Genomic DNA, 17,656 nt, shown 5'->3' on the forward strand with positions numbered 1-17,656 from the left:
AATTTTGTGTACTCTAGCACCCTCAGCCACCAGAAAATGAACCACACCTCCCTGCTCTTCTTCACTTGCCTCCAAGTCAACAGCTGCACGAACACACCCCACCCGAACACCAACAACCAAGGCCATTACCCAATGCCTATGTTGTCCTCTCATGTGGCATTATGCCGTTACCATACCACAGCGGTGACAGTACCGAAACATAAGAATAGTGGAGCCACCTGTCGCTGGGACAGGTATTATGGTGGGTCTTTGGTTTTCATTTGACTGGCTTTTATACTTAGTTACTTTTGTATTTCATGCAATATGAGAAGCACTGAACATCATAGAAGTAATTCCTGGAACTATTTTTGCACAGTCTAATGTATATCTTAACTCGCTTAACATTCCAGTATAACTGTTCCACTGCACACACACAATTTTCTCTACTTTGATCTGAATAAAAGAGCTGAAATATTCATTTTAAGGATTGCTGGCAGTGTTGTCCAACTGATTATATATACTCTGTCTATATATAAAGAACACTCTGAAACAGCAACAACAGAAATTACACTTTTTACATCCACTTTGCTTGTTTGCAAATACACTTACAAAACAAAGCTAACAAAATGAAATACATATCACAAAATGAATTTGTCAGAATAAAAATATGAACAAACAGCCAATTCATTTATCACAGTAAATCACTTCATTACCAATCTTGCACTGAAGTTCAAACACTGAATTAAGTGCAAAATTTGCTGTACATCTAACTAGGATGGGAGCTTTCAATATGTGAAGCTACATGCCCTTTCCTCTTAAAATGTGCTTGCATATGCCTCCTGAGATCAACAGCCCGTACAAAAGATTTGCTACAACAATTGCATTTGTGTGGCTTCAAATCAGAATGCACTAACAAATGAACTTTGAGCTCACTACGTCTAGCAAACAATTTGCCACACACATCACACTGGTGTGACTTTAACCCAGAATGTACTATCGAATGGTACTTGACCTCACGAAGTGTAGCAAACAATTTGCCACAAACATCACATTTGTGTGCCTTCACCCCCAAATGCAATAATGCATGGGATTTGAGATTACTGACTAAAGCAAAGGATTTTTCACAAACAACACATTTGTGTGCCTTCACCCCAGAATGCACTAATTCATGGTTCTTGAGCTGCCCAAGTCTAGAAAAAAATTTACCACAAACATTACATTTGTGCGATTTCACTGCAGAATGTAGTAGGGTATGGGCTTTGAGATTACTAGGTCTAGCAAACAATTTTCCACAAATATCACACTCATGTGACTTCACTGCAGAATGAACTAGGCCATGAACTTTGAGTTCACCAAATCTAGCAAACAATTTGCCACAAACATCACATTTGTGTTTCTTCACACCAGAATGAACTATTGCATGGGATTTGAGCTGACCAAGTGTAGCAAACAATTTGCCACATATAGCACATTCATGTGCCTTCGCTGCAGAGTGCACTAATGTATGAGCTTTGAGGTTATGAACTGTAGTATACAGTTTGCCACAGATATCACATTTGTGTTTCTCTGCTGCAGAATGCACTGATTTGTGATTTTTAAGATGATCAACACTAACAAACATTTTTCCACAAACATCACATTTGTGCGACATTACTCCAGAATGTACTAAGGCATGGGTTCTGAGAAGAGATGCATAAGCAAAAGATTTGCTGCATACATCACACTTGTGTGGCTTGGAGTGTATAGGGCATGAGGAAACTGTTTTACCATTTTTTTGACAGAGAGACCAGCTACTGGGATCACAGTAATAGCCCTGTGAGGCATAATAAATGTTTGCAAACTGTCCACATGAATCACTAACAGTGGGTGCCGTTAGAGCAACAGGCATGTGATCTTTTGCAGTGAATATATTCTCGCACACATCTCTACAGCTGTGCACCTGCCTGGTATCAGGAAATGGTTGTGCAATCAAGGTCCTGCCATCCTCCTTCATACTGACATGATTATTCAGGGCATCATTGTCAAGAAACACTTCACCACAACATCTGCAAACATGTAACGGTGGCTGTGCAATGTCAATGTGAGTGAATACATGCATTATGAGGCTGTATTTTGATGAAAATCTTTGCAGGCATGTATCACAGGTGAAGTCACAGAATTCATTGTCCATCTCACTCATGTTATCTGCATTGCAGAAGGAATTACTGTGCGTGACAGTTTCCTGTGTCAGCTCATCACAGGTCACAGCTGGAGAAACAGTTTCTTTAAATGAAGAGCCATAGTTTTCATTGGACAGATGAGATGATCTGAAACATCGAGATAATCAAATAAAAATGAATAAGACAACTCAGAGTGAAGATATATAATTACTTCTAGATTACTTGTTATGAACATAAAAACAATGACTCAGTTACTTTATAAAATTTGAAACATACAACTGAAACGATGGCTGTTGAGAGAAAAGCACAGTAACACCTGCAGGAGAAGCACTGGAACGAAGCACACTTGAATTTACCTCAGAACATCAGAATCATAACAAAAAATCTAAATCACATCAGCTCCACCTAGACTTTAATTCAGTCCCCCTGAGAGAAATCGAAACTCTGGTTTTACTTTCACAGTGAACATATACCAGCAACAGCTGAAATATAGATCTGAACATCTTATGCTGGTCATGCAAAAACAAACTGCTGGACAAAAAAGTATGTAGGAATTCACCACCAGTTCTCACTCAATAATTAAACCAGAGCTAGTTGCATAGAATAATTAATATTTATGATACTAATGATTGTTAACAACTAATAATTAGTTAATTTATTAATTTCCTTACATTTCAGTCTGAAAACAATATCAATGGGGTGTGTAAAAGTCAATCTACATAAGTAATGAGAAAACACTGACCAAATCTAGTACTGTGCAACATATTAACAATTAACAATCACTAAAATACTAAATTTTATTCACACTTACACAAGGCAAAGTGAATACAATGTTAGAAAAAAAAAGACTCTTAGTCATCATATATTAATATTGGCTACTTCTCACATTCAATCACAGATTGCTTGGGGTATGGCTTGAAATCTTCTGGCACACAAACACAATTCAATCAGGGTTCAATGTTCCATCTAGGTATGTCAGAATGAGTGAGTCAAATTATCAATGTATATAAAAAGTAAATTTGGAGTTCATATGTTCATCACTGATCTTTTCCTTTATCTGTAGTACATACATTTTTTAAAAAATGTATAATGTGATCATAACAGCAATCAAACTTTTATAAAATTTAGGTTTTGAAAAATAGTTTGCTGTAAAACTAGCATGTCAAATAACATGTCTATCAAATCTTCTAGCCACTGGGATTCTTATAAAAATCCTATTCAAGAAAACCAACTGTACAACATTACACTGATCAGCAGAACATTACAATCACCTACCTAATAACCAGTATGTTCACCTTCCACATGGATAACAGTGGCAATGCATCATGGCATGGAAGCAATGAGGCCTTGTTAGGTTGCTGGAGGGAGTTGGCACCACATCTGCACACAGAAGTCACCTAATTCCTGCATATTCAAGGGAAAGGGGTGATGAGCTCTGATGCAACGCTCAATCACATCCGAGATGTGTTTGATCAGGTTCAGATCTGACAAGTTGGGGAGCCAGCACATCAAACAGAAATCACCACTGTTTTCCTTGAACCATTTCATCACACTCCTGGCCTTGTGATGTGGCATATTATCTTATTGAAAATTGCCACTGCTGTCGGGAAATGTGATTGTCATGAAGGGATATGCATGGTCTGTAAGAATGAATGTGGTCTGCAACCAGTGTACGATAATTCCTGGCCATCCTGCTGCCTTCACAAGCTGCACTGGACTTGCAGATGCCCACATGAATGTTCCCCAGAGCATAATGAAGCCATCGCCAGCTCATCTCTGTCCCACAGTGCTGATATCAAGGAGCTGTTCCCCTGGAAAATGAAGGGTTTGCACCATCCCATCAGCATGATGAAGAAGGTATCGGGATTCATCAGACTGTGCAATGCTCTAACACCGCGCCAGTGTCCAGTGCTAATGATCAGGAGCCCAGTATATCCATAGTTGCCGATGTTGTGGTGTTAACATTGGCACATGCACGGGTCATCAGCTGCAGAGGCCCGATGTTAAGCATTTGGTGCACTGTGTGTCCAGATGCACTAGTAATCTGTCTAGCATTAAAGCCTGATGTTATTTCTGTCACAGTTTGCCACCTGTCCTGCTTTGCCGATCTGCCCAGCCTATTAAATCCAACACCTGTAATGAGGGATAGCCACCCAATCCCACAATGTCTGGACATGGTTTCACGTCACTAACCACAGCACTCCTCAAATACCTGACAAGTCGTACAGTTTCTGAAACATTTGTACCAAGCCTCTGGGCCATCACAATCTGCTCTCAGTCAAACTCAGATACCGTATTTACTCGAAGCTAAGCCGCACTTTTTTTCCGGTTTTTGTAATCCAAAAAAACGCCTGCTGCTTAGAATCAAGTGCAAAGCAAGCAGAAGTTCTGAAAAATGTTGGTAGGGGCCACCACAACTAACTTCTGCAGTAGAATATATGTAGCGCTACACAGGCATGCTTTGTAGGCACAAAGATAAATACTGGCGACAAAACCAATGCGTCAGTAAATAAATTAAAAAAAAAAAAGATGGAAGACTAGCTTTTTTTCTCCGCCCCGAGTTTCGACCACTGCATTTTCATACATTATCCAACGAAATAATACAAATTCCGTATTGTTCATATTCGAATGTAGCAGAATTTCAATGTACTACGAAAATCCGACTGGCAAAACTGTTTGGGATGTTTGTCAATATGGCCAACTCTACGTTCTGAATTTTTTCCTACCTGTGAGAAGAGATGGTTGCTAATAGGAACCTGATGAAATGTGAATCACATGCAGTATTCTCTTCACCATAAGAGTAATACGAATATAAACATTTTGCCATGTATTCTTTCGTGTTTCCTGCTATCTCATTTAAATCCTGTCTGCCTAATAAACTACGAAACTAGAGTGAGACAACAGCAAGCGCGGAAGAATATATGTATCATGTTATGTTTATATTCGTATTATTCTTATGCCTAATAGTGATACAGTCAGAAATGAAGCACGGCAACTGACTAGATTTTTAAATCTAAGACGACTCTAATTTCTGTGCAGAATTTGACGTACTAAAGAAGTGGCCGCAAAGATTTCCAAACGGAGAAAAATTTTCGCCTAACTCTCGTTCAGAACATATTCTATCATACACAGTCTATTATTTGGTTCTTGTTGATCATTATCAGAGAAAGCAGCAGTGTAAGTAACAACAAATAGCAGTCTCTTGCCATTGTTTCGCTGATGAGACGATTCCTCTCTCTTGTTTTTTAACTGTAAGCGGCGGTAGCGCGCACTAAAGCAAGCCATGCCGTGAGCGGTGAGAGGTCGTAAACACGCACTATCAGAATGTGACAAACAATGTATGACACAGCACAGTAGTGCATTTTCAGCTTAGAGTGACATAAACACCAATAACAAAGAAAACGGCACTTATCAGATCAAAGCAAAATAAGCAATCGATCCAAACCAGACGAAGCACGTGAAAAAGGAAGGGTACCCTTATAAATACGGACGGAGCGCCTGACGCATAGCAATAGCTACCTGGTAAAGCTTAACTGCTAAGCTTACGACTCGGATCAAACTACTGTAGCTGTATCGTCATTCATTATACCTAAATTGTGTCTCATATTAGAATGGACCAACTTTATTTCGATTTGAAGGTGCGGCCTAAAACTTTTCTCTCCCCTTGAATTTCGAGTCTCAGATTTCAGGTGCGGCTTAGATTCGAGTGCGGCTTAGAATTGAGAAAATACGGTGGATTGTACACCTTCCCCATTCTATGCAAGGATGGCATGCTCACTGATACTTCATGCACCATGTGTATGTCTGACTAGCAGTCATTGCTCGGCAGGTGACGTTGCTATCGCCTGGATGAGTTTATGTCAATAGCAGGCCAGTGGTCATTTTCACTGTTCAGTGTATGTTATCCAATAGACAGTTCTACTTTGTGGTGTATATTAAAACATTGCATATAATACACGATATTTAACATGGTCATTGCTACAATAAAGGTATATTGTTAGTGTTATGCAACTTTCAAAGAATAACATACAAGCAGATAAAGTTGATTTTTTTACGGAATAATGGACTACTTGTTACATGAGCCTGCATTACACAATATCATAAGTAACTAGAATAATTAAATCACTGTACTATAATACATGGTCTCTAGAAGTCATAATTGGTCTCTAGAACATCACTACATGACACGCACTGTGTACAAAATACAAGGCTGGCCGTGAAAAGTGCAACATCATGAAGGTGCCATGTAACAAATGTCAAAACGGTGAAAGGTGTACTGGATGCCTAAATTGGCATTTCAGTGCAATGTTGAGGTGGGAGAGGAAGGGCTTAGGGGTGAGCAATAAAGAGATTATTATTGAAATAAAAAGTGGAAGACATGGTAAATAGAGAACATGTAATTCTATATACAAAATGCAGGGGGTGGTCAAGTTGCTGGTGGTTTGGAGGAGTAATTCAAACAAAGTTTTTGAGGAGTGACGAAAGGATGTACATGTCCAGATCAGAGGCTGAAGGCAAAGAACTCCAATTCTGGAATCCACACTTTGCCCACAACCTCTAGCTACTCATGTAATATCCTAACAATATTGTGAAAAGGAAAGTTGCTACTCACCATGTAGTGGAGATGCTGCGTCACAGACAGGCACAACACAAAGAGCATCACAAATATAGCTTTCAGCCAGTAAGGCCTCCACCAAAATTAGATGACAAACACACACATTCACACTCATGAAAACGCAACTCACACACAAATGACTGTAGTCTCAGGCAACTGAGGCCATATGTAACATCTTACTCCATTTCATATTGGTGGCTTTCAATAAGCAATGCATCCAACTCGGGGAACTATGTTTGGCCCAGAAGTATGCGTCTGTACTAAGTGTGAGCTGCAAGAGCAGTCTTCTGATAAGTAACTCAGAGAGAAAAGACAATCCTTCCATCCGAACACTTTGCAATAAATCACTGCCACTTTTCTCCGAGTGGCCATCTACACAGCAACTGCACAAAGCAGATGGGAGAAATGTCATCAACATTCTGGATGTAAGAAAAAATTATGCAGCCAGTTTCTCATTCAGAAGTCACATTTGAAGGTTTGTTGTTTGTGACAAGACTGCGTTACTCCTCATGTAAAAAGGAGGAGAAATGTCCACCAGTATGTGTCAAAAACCCCCCCATGAACCATGGACCTTGACGTTGGTGGGGAGGCTTGCCTGCCTCAGTGATACAGATGGCCGTACCATAGGTGCAACCACAACGGAGGGGTATCTGTTGGGAGGCCAGACAAACATGTGGTTCCTGAAGAGGGGCAGCAGCCTTTTCAGTAGTTGCAGGGGCAACAGTCTGGATGATTGACTGATCTGGCCTTGTAACAATAACCAAAACGGCCTTGCTGTTCTGGCACTGCGAACGGCTGAAAGCAAGGGGAAACTACAGCCGTAATTTTTCCCGAGGGCATGCAGCTTTACTGCATGGATAAATGATGATGGCGTCCTCTTGGGTAAAATATTCCGGAGGTAAAATAGTCCCCCATTCGGATCTCCGGGTGGGGACTACTCAAGAGGACGTCGTTATCAGGAGAAAGAAAACTGGCGTTCTACGGATCAGAGTGTGGAATGTCAGATCACTTAATCGGGCAGGTAGGTTAGAAAATTTAAAAAAGGAAATGGATAGGTTAAAGTTAGATATAGTGGGAATTAGTGAAGTTCAGTGGCAGGAGGAACAAGACTTTTGGTCAGGTGATTACAGGGTTATAAATACAAAATCAAATAGGGGTAATGCAGGAGTAGGTTTAATAATGAATAAAAAAATAGGAGTGTGGGTTAGCTACTACAAACAGCATAGTGAACGCATTATTGTGGCCATGATAGACACAAAGCCCATGCCTACCACAGTAGTACAAGTTTATATGCCAACTAGCTCTGCAGATGATGAAGAAATTGATTAAATGTATGATGAGATAAAAGAAATTATTCAGGTAGTGAAGGGTGACGAAAATTTAATAGTCATGGGTGACTGGAATTTGTCAGTAGGAAAAGGGAGAGAAGGAAACATAGTAGGTGAATATGGATTGGGGGGGATGGAATGAAAGAGGAAGCCGCCTTGTAGAATTTTGCACAGAGCATAAATTAATCATAGCTAACACTTGGTTCAAGAATCATAAAAGAAGGTTGTATACCTGGAAGAATCCTGGAGATACTAAAAGGTATCAGATAGATTATATAATGGTAAGACAGAGATTTAGGAACCAGGTTCTAAATTGTAAGACATTTCCAGGGGCAGATGTGGATTCTGACCACAATCTATTGGTTATGAACTGCAGATTGAAACTGAAGAAACTGCAAAAAGGTGGGAATTTAAGGAGATGGGACCTGGATAAACTGAAAGAACCAGAGGTTGTAGAGAGTTTCAGGGAGAGCATAAGGGAACAATTGACAGGAATGGGGGAAAGAAATACAGTAGAAGAAGAATGGGCAGCTCTGAGGGATGAAGTAGTGAAGGCAGCAGACGATCAAGTAGGTAAAAAGACGAGGGCTAATAGAAATCCTTGGGTAACAGAAGAAATATTGAATTTAATTGATGAAAGGAGAAAATACAAAAATGCAGTAAATGAGGCAGGCAAAAAGGAATACAAACGTCTCAAAAATGATATCGACAGGAAGTGCAAAATGGCTAAGCAGGGATGACTAGAGGACAAATGTAAGGATGTAGAGGCTTGTCTCACTAGGGGTAAGATAGATACTGCCTACAGGAAAATTAAAGAGACCTTTGGAGAGAAGAGAACCACTTGTATGAATATCAAGAGCTCAGATGGCAATCCAGTTCTAAGCAAAGAAGGGAAGGCAGAAAGGTGGAAGGAGTATATAGAGGGTTTATACAAGGGCGATGTACTTGAGGACAATATTATGGAAATGGAAGAGGATGTAGATGAAGACGAAATGGGAGATAAGATACTGCGTGAAGAGTTTGACAGAGAACTGAAAGACCTGAGTCGAAACAAGGCCCCGGGAGTAGACAACATTCCATTAGAACTACTGATGGCCTTGGGAGAGCCAGTCCTGACAAAACTCTACCATCTGGTGAGCAAGATGTATGAGACAGGCAAAATACCCTCAGACTTCAAGAAGAATATAATAATTCCAATCCCAAAGAAAGCAGGTGTTGACAGATGTGAAAATTACTGAACTATCAGTTGAATAAGTCACAGCTGCAAAATTCTAACGCGAATTCTTTACAGACGAATGGAAAAACTGGTAGAAGCGGACCTCGGGGAAGATCAGTTTGGATTCCGTAGAAATGTTGGAACACGTGAGGCAATACTAACCTTAAGACTTATCTTAGAAGAAAGATTAAGAAGAGGCAAAGCTACGTTTCTAGCATTTGTAGACTTAGAGAAAGCTTTTTACAATGTTAACTGGAATACTCTCTTTCAAATTCTGAAGGTGGCAGGGGTATAATACAGGGAGCGAAAGGCTATTTACAAAAACCAGATGGCAGTTATAAGAGTGGAGGGGCATGAAAGGGAAGCAGTGGTTGGGAAGGGAGTGAGACAGGGTTGTAGCCTCTCCCTGATGTTATTCAATCTGTATATTGAGCAAGCAGTAAAGGAAACAAAAGAAAAATTCGGAGTAGGTATTAAAATTCATGGAGAAGAAGTAAAAACTTTGAGGTTCACTGATGACATTGTAATTCTTTCAGAGACAGCAAAGGACTTGGAAGAGCAGTTGAATGGAATGGACAGTGTCTTGAAAGGAGGATATAAGATGAACATCAACAAAAGCAAAATGAGGATAATGGAATGTAGTCAAACTAAATCAGGTGATGCTGAGGGAATTAGAATATTTGAAACTCCCTGACAAATTAAATTTATTTGCCAGACTGGGACTCTTACCTGGGACCTCCACCTTCCACAGGCAGGCATTCTACCACTTGCCCATCAAAGGCAAAGATCCTTGGTTTGCACTCAGGTCTGGCACACAGTTTTAATCTCTCAGCAAGTTTCATATCAACGCATACTCCGCTGCAGTGAAAATTCATCAGGAATAGAATCCCCAGGCTGTGATTAAACCATGCCTCTGCAGTATCTTTTATTCGAGGAGTGCTAGTCTTGCAAGGTATTCAGGTGAACTTCTGTGAAGTTGGAAAGGTTAGAAATGATGTACTTGCAGAAATAAAACTGTGAAGATGAGTCATCAGTCATGCTTGGATAGCTCAGTCAGTAGTGTGCTTGCCTTCAAAAGTCAAATGTCCCAGGTTTGAGCCCCAGTGTGGCACACAGGTTTAATCTGCCAGGCAGTTCCTTATCAGCACACACTCCATTGCAGACTGAAAACTCATTCTAGTATGATATTTGGCAGCAATACTGATTTCACATCAAGAGCCTATCCGTGATGTCTATTGTGTGGATCATTGTGTTATAAAGAACTCGGATTCTGTGGAAAGAAAAGAGAATCCTGGGGGATTTTGAAATATGGGTGTGAAGATGAATGGGGAAGATAAAATACAAAGTTGCATGTGAGTGTACTGACCACTTAGCAAAAACTTTATAAAATAGACTGGCTGTTGATTTTTTTCTTGGGGGGGGGGGGGGGGGGGGGTGGTTTCTGCAGAAAACTAGGGAACATTGTAGAGGGGGAGTTGAGATCCATCCTTTGAATCTAATAATGGAGCTCTGTATTCATATCTTCAAAATGATAATGTAAAAAAATCAAGACAATTTCATAGAATGTAATGGGATAAATAAAAAATCTACTCACAAAGTGGTAGCAGGAGAACATACATATAAAAAGTATTACAGTTAACAGTTCAGAACCAGTGGTGCCTTATTCTGGTGGAACAGTTGAAGGGGAAGGAAGGAGCGTGAAAAGATAAGGACTGGCGAGGCATATGAAAAGGGGTAGAGTTTGGAAAAGTCAACCAGAACCCCAGATCAGGGGAGACTTACCAGATGGAATGATAAGGAAAGAAAATGACTGGTGAGGTTTGGGAAAAGTGGTAGAATTGGGAAAAGTGGTAGAATTAGGAAAAGTTTCACAGAAATTTGGGTCAAGGAAGACTTACCAGATGGGTCTGGGTGACAATTCCAAACACTATCCCTTTTCCTAAACCATACCAGTCCTTTTCCTTCACACCTCTTCCTTTGCCTTCAACCCTTCTGCCAGAAGGAGCCACTGGCTTTGAAAGCTTGCAAACTGTAATACTTTTAAAATGTGTGTTCTCCTGCTACCGCTTGGTGAGCAGACTTTTTTAATATTTTCAATACAGTTTCATAGGAAATCTTGACCCAGAAAAAGTGTTCATCAATGTAAAATAGTTCAAGGTGTATGAAATTCTCAGAAAAACAACTCTACTCACCAAGTAGCAACAGGAGAACACACACGTAAAAGAGGATTTCCTTCTGCATGCTCTGGGAGACAGTGGCTCCTTCTTTTGCCAGAAGAGTTGAAAGGCAGAGGGGTGAGGGAAAAGGACTGGAGAGGTTTAGGATAAGGTGTACCGGTCGGAAAAGTCACCTAGAACCCCGGCTCATAGAAGACTTACTGGATGGGATGAGGAGGAAAAACTGATTGTTGGGGACTGTACCAGATGAGATTTGTAAACCTGAGAGCTTAAAGGTGGAAGATGGTGTAATATGCACGACAGAGGTTACTGCTGAAACATCAAGCACAAGCTAATAAGAGTGAATAGCTAAGTGCATTTTATGTAACAAAGGTAGGAGGGGGGAAGGAGGGATAGCGAAAAATAGACAGGTCAGAAAATAAAACATGTCGAAGACTAAAATGGAGTGAATCGAGGAGTAATTACTGTGAAGAAATGCTGAGATCAAAGAAATTTTTGTAAATAAAGGCCAGGTGAGTGGCAAGAAGGTTGGACGTGTTGTAGAGCCAGTTCCCACCAGTGGAGTTCTGAGAAACTGGTGTCTGGTGGAAGAATCCAGATGGCACCTGTGGTGGAACAGGCACCGAGGTCACAACTGCCATGATGTAGAGCATGCTCTGCAAGAGGATATTGTCTGTTGCCGGTATACACCCTCTGCCTATGCCCAGTCATCCTAACTGATAATATGGTGGTAGTCATGCTGATGTAAGAGGCCAAACAATGATTGTATAATAGCTGGTATATGGCATGTGTTGTTTCACAAAGGGCTCTCCCTTTGATAGTATATGTTTTGCCAGTTATAGGGCTGGTATAGGTGGTGGTAGGAGAGTGCACAGGGCAAGTCTTGCACCAGGGATGGTCGCAGGGATGAGAGCCGTAGGGTAGAGAGATGGGTGCAGAAGGAGCATAGAGTGTGACAAGGATATTGCAGACACAGGAGCATGATGAAAAGCTATTCTAGGTGTGGTAGGCAAAAACTCAGACAGAATAAATCTCATTTCAGAAGTACACTGGCACAGGAAAAGTGATCATTCCTAGCTAAAATAACTCTATTAGTGTCGAAAATAGGACTCAATCTGAGGAAGAAAGTTCTAAAAATATAAATTTTGTGCACACCGTTGTATAGTAGTGAATAAGACAGTGGGAAAACCACAAGGGGAAAAAATCAAAGTGTTTGAGATTTGGTGTGACAGAATGATGCTTAAAATTAGTAGATCAATAAGATAAGAACTGAAGAAGTTCTCCACAGAATTTGTATGGAAAGGAATATGTGGAAAAGACTTGCAGTAGGAAAGGACATGATATGTTTTAAGACACCAGGGCATAACTTCTATGGTACTAGAGGAAGCTGTAGAGGGTAAAAACTGTAGGGGAAGACAGAAATTGAAACACTTCCAATATACAATTTTGCAGTTACTCATGTGTCCTTTTGAGGATCACATATGTGTGTGACACACTCTCAGTGAATAGATAGAGCATCTTGTTATTACCTTACCATACTGAATACGTTTTGTTGGGTGATAACTGTTTCATTAACTGATAGCCATGAAGCTGAATATGAATATTATTTAACTTGTTTTTAGTGGTATGGTGTTGCACTAACAGTGATTTCAACACTAAGTAATTTGATGTGAGATGAAAGGTTAAATACTGAGAACATATTTACAATGAAGTAATTAACCAGAACTAGTCTCATATGGAAAATATCAATCCTTGCACCTGGAGAGAATTTAAAAAGAGCTAAGATTAGAGAAGGCAACCAATTAATGGCAGTGGTGAAAGCAAAAGGACAAAATGCTGACTGGATATATTTAAAGGGGAAATGATATCATAATGGCAGTTATTAAAGGATATACAGTGTGGTCCACTTAAGCAACTACAAATATTGAAAAATGATTTTCACAGGTATGAATATAAGTTGGGGCTCATGAATGTAAATAGTATGAGATATTCTAAAACATAAGCAAATATTGCTGCCAATATAAATTTATGTTTTTTTTATGGACACCCCGCATTATTTCTTACACAATCCATAACATGAAAAATTGCAAAAAGAATGTAATTTGCTACATTGCAATATCTCAATTACATCCCAAGAAATTGCAAGGTGAAGTTGACACTTGAAATAAATTAAAGATGCCACTATTGCGCGTACTGAGATGTGAGCATGAACTTCATGTTTCTCATAATTGTGATGTGATTGATGTACTATAATGCAACAAACACTTTACTTACTGCTATTTACACTGTTCTTAAAGTGGACTGGAAACAATAAATATGTCCAATCACACACAATGAAAAATAAGGAAAGGGGTTACTTGTTTGTGCTTTACTGATCTTTATTACAGTACTAGAGTGGACATAATGCTAACGAAAATCCAGGTATCACTGGCCAGGGTAAACATAATCAACAGCTGACTAAGCATATAACAGAGGAGTAAATGCGAGTCGTATGAATTTGTGTGACCAGACATCTGTGTTGTTTCCAGTCCACTTATTAATAGTGTAAATAACAGTAAGTATAGCATTTGTTGCAATGTAGTACATTAATCAAACCACAATTATGAGCAACTTGAGATTCACACTTGCATCTCATGATGTGCAATGGTGGTGTGTTCCATTTGTTTCAAGTGTCAACTTGACTTTGAAATTTCTTGGGATAATTGTTATATTGTGATGTACCAAACATCACTTTTCTGTGATTTTTCATGTTATTGACTGTGTATGAAATAATATGGGGTATCCATTTAAAAAAACATAAATTTACACCAAAAATAATATTTGTTAACATTTTACAATGTCTTATAGTATTTACTTTCAAGAACACCAGCCTTACATTCATACGCATGAAAGTCATTGTTGTTCCAAAGATATTTGAGCTGAAAAATTTGAATGGACCACCCTATATACACTGATAGAAAAAAATCACAACACAAAAAATAATTAATGTAGAGTAATGAAATTTTGGGAGTACATTTGTCCAGGTAACATACTTAAGTGGTTAACATTACAAGATCATAGGTTAATGTAAGTGCAAGACAAGCCATTGCAAATGTGAAATGCCAGTACATTAATAACCAGTTTAACCACCAGAATTCTGAATGCGAGCATGCAAACATGCATGCTTTGTATTGCACAGGTGCCGGATTTCAGTTTGTTGGATATAGTTCGATGCCTGCTGCACTTGGTCAGTCAATACTGGAGAAGTTAATGCTGTTGATGGATAACACTGGAAATGTCATCCCATGATGTTCCACATGTGCTCAATTGGAGACAGGCCTGGTGACCAACAAAGGCCAAGGAAACATATCAACTCTCTGTAGAGCACATTGGGTTATAACAGCAATATGTGGGTGAGTGTTATCCTTTGAAAAACACCCCATGGGATGCTGTTCATGAATTTCTGCATAACAGGTCAAATTGCCACCAGGCTATTGTACAAATTTGCACTCAGGGTACTTGGGATAGCTACAAGGGTGCTCCCACTGTTATTCAAAATCACGCCTCAGACCATAATTCCATGCAGACAAGTTGGGTGCAGGGCTCGACTGGCCTCCTCCTAACCAGCACCAAGGCAGAACCATCTTTCATCCACCCTACCCTTCAACGAGCTCTCATTTGACACAACTGAAGAAACCAAGGGTGGTGGTTTGGTGTCGGTGGAATGAATGCTACAGGGCATCTGGCTCCAAGCTGCCTCGTAGTACTCAATCTGTCACTGTGGCGCCAAATGCCATTGAAATTGCTGCTGCAGATGCAGTTCAATGGGCCAGAGCCATACACCGAACACGATGGTCTTCCCTCTCGGTACTGCCATGTGGCCGTCCAGAACCTGGTCTTGCTGCGACTGTATATTCTTGTAAACACTGCTGCCAGCAATCATACACAGTGATTGCTTTCCTGTCAAGTCTACCTGCAATATTGTGGAAGGAACATCCACCTTCTTGTAGCCCTATTACACGACCTCGTTCAAACAAAGTGAGGTGTTGATAATGACGTCTTTGTTGCCTTAAAGGCATTCCTGTGTAACATCAGTTCACCATGTCCAGTCTCAGAGGTAACTAATGCTCAAAACTGTTTGAAGTAAACCTGATTTGCATCCTCATAGTGACACTAATAGCACCTCTCCTATGTGACTGGAGCAAAATTTGAATTGATATCATCTTTCAGAAACACACCTACCAACTTTCGTTAATGTCGCACAACTTCTTTGTGGTGTTATGATTTTTTTTCTTTTTTTTTTTCTCTTTTCCTTTTTTTTAAACATCTGTTTATAATGGGGAGGGGGAAAGCAGAAGGAAGAGAATCTGAATACTAACGATTGAAAGGTAAGCTTTAAACACTGAGGAGGAAATAATGGGTCACATGCTTTCTAAGTAAAAAACTTTCCTTAGGTTTTGACATTGACACCAACATCAACACCAGCTATGATTGTGGAAGGATGGGCAACATAATTTTGCATGTCCTCCTCCATCCAACCGTTTATTCCACTGTGGCACCTGGTTCAGAGATCATTTCCAAAGCAACACCTGAACAGATTTGGAAGAACACCTAGCAGACAGGTGAAACAAACGTGTTAAAAAAATAATGAAGGTCTTACCGTGCACTATCTGATGCAAGTCCTCTTGTGGATGCCTCCTGGAACAGTTGGCAGCAGTATCAGATCACAAATTCAGCGAAATAAAACAATAAAGAGAGGAAACTACACTAAATCTTGTAGAAACCGAATACCCCTGCAAGATTTCTTTCAGACAACATGTATCAAAAATTGCAAAGTATGAATTCTGAGGACTAAAGATTATTTACACTACTCAGAACACATCACTTCTACTTTATTTTAAATGTGTATGACACATTTTTACTTACTTTAAACATTCTGTAAATCATCACTACTACAAATTTTGTCAGCTGGTGAAAATTCCTTGTTACATGCATACACTACTTCATTTTATTACAGCATCATTTGGTGTTTTTAATTCATTTTGTGACACTTTTCGGCACTACATACATACTGCTATACAAATATGTGTTGCTAGTACAATACACAATTCAGTTTAGATACGCAACAAGATAAGAGGGAAGATGTCACTCCCCACCCCCAGTCGGGCAACATCTGTTACTGCAACATGGGAGTTGTCGCCACAGGCATTCAAGTGATCTTATGATGCATAAGTGAGATTGTTTACACAGTCTCTTACAACGAAGGCTTCAAAAATGCAGTGGACAGGTTTCAAACAGGGATATAATATTTCACACATCCTAGGAGGGCATGTTTTCATCACACACTGGTTATTGCAAAGTTCCATCATTAAGTTACACCTAACATTAGCCATTAAAATTGATAAATAATCAGGATTAATAAAGCACATCAACAATGATAGTATAGCAATCATGGCCAAAGCCAAACAAACATGAACAAGTGTATCAGATATATTTAAGCAATTAAAATTATATCTGAACCCCAACTGTGAAGAATATGGAATGAAGATAAAAGTGGAGAACACCAGTACAACGAATTTTAGAAGGAACTCCAGTAACAAAAAAATGAAAATCAGTGATGAGCTGGTGAAACAAGTTGGCAACTTCAGGTATCTAGGATCCAAATAACCAGCAACATGACACATAATCAAGAAATCAAAACAAGAATACCTATTGAAAAAGGAATGTTTTACACGAGTAGTATTTTCTGTGGTCCATTAAATAAACAATTAAGGAAAATATTAGTAAAGTTTTTTTGTGTTGTCCTGTATGGTGCCAAAATATGGACAGTAGGATGCAGAGAGAAGAAATGCTTAGAAAGCCTGTGAGACGTGTATGGAAAACAAGGGAAAGTGTGAAATAGACAAACAAAATAAGACTGTCGTGATACAAAGAGTGAATGAGAAAAAAATATTGGAAACAATTGTTACTGTTGTTGTCATCTTCAGTCCAGAGACTGGCTCGATGCCACTCTCCATGCTAATCTATCCTGTGCAGGTCTCTTCATCTCCGAGGAACCACTGTAACCTGCATCCTTCTGAATCTGCTTAGTGTATTCATCTCTTGGTCTCCCTCTACGATTTTTACCCTCCACACTTCCCTCCAGTACTAAATTGGTGATCCCTTGATGCCTCAGAATGTGTCTCAGCAACTGACCCCTTCTT

At 39.6% G+C, this 17,656-nt stretch overlaps 1 protein-coding gene across 2 annotated transcripts in view; it reads right to left on the reverse strand.

The window, feature by feature from the left end:
- Positions 1-655: 655 nt before the first annotated feature.
- The window catches only part of LOC126108124 (zinc finger protein 16-like), a 41,432-nt gene continuing 24,431 nt past the window's right edge, over positions 656-17,656 (reverse strand). For both annotated transcript variants that reach the window (XM_049913371.1, XM_049913370.1), the window contains 2 exons: positions 16,114-16,151; positions 656-2,285 (listed from right to left, as the gene is read on the reverse strand). In XM_049913371.1, the coding sequence (XP_049769328.1) occupies positions 746-2,285; positions 16,114-16,151 (1,578 nt within the window). In that variant the 3' untranslated portion in view covers positions 656-745. The remainder of the gene's footprint in view (positions 2,286-16,113; positions 16,152-17,656) is intronic.

This window comes from Schistocerca cancellata, chromosome 11 (genome assembly GCF_023864275.1).
Source record: "Schistocerca cancellata isolate TAMUIC-IGC-003103 chromosome 11, iqSchCanc2.1, whole genome shotgun sequence".
NCBI lineage: Eukaryota > Metazoa > Arthropoda > Insecta > Orthoptera > Acrididae > Schistocerca > Schistocerca cancellata.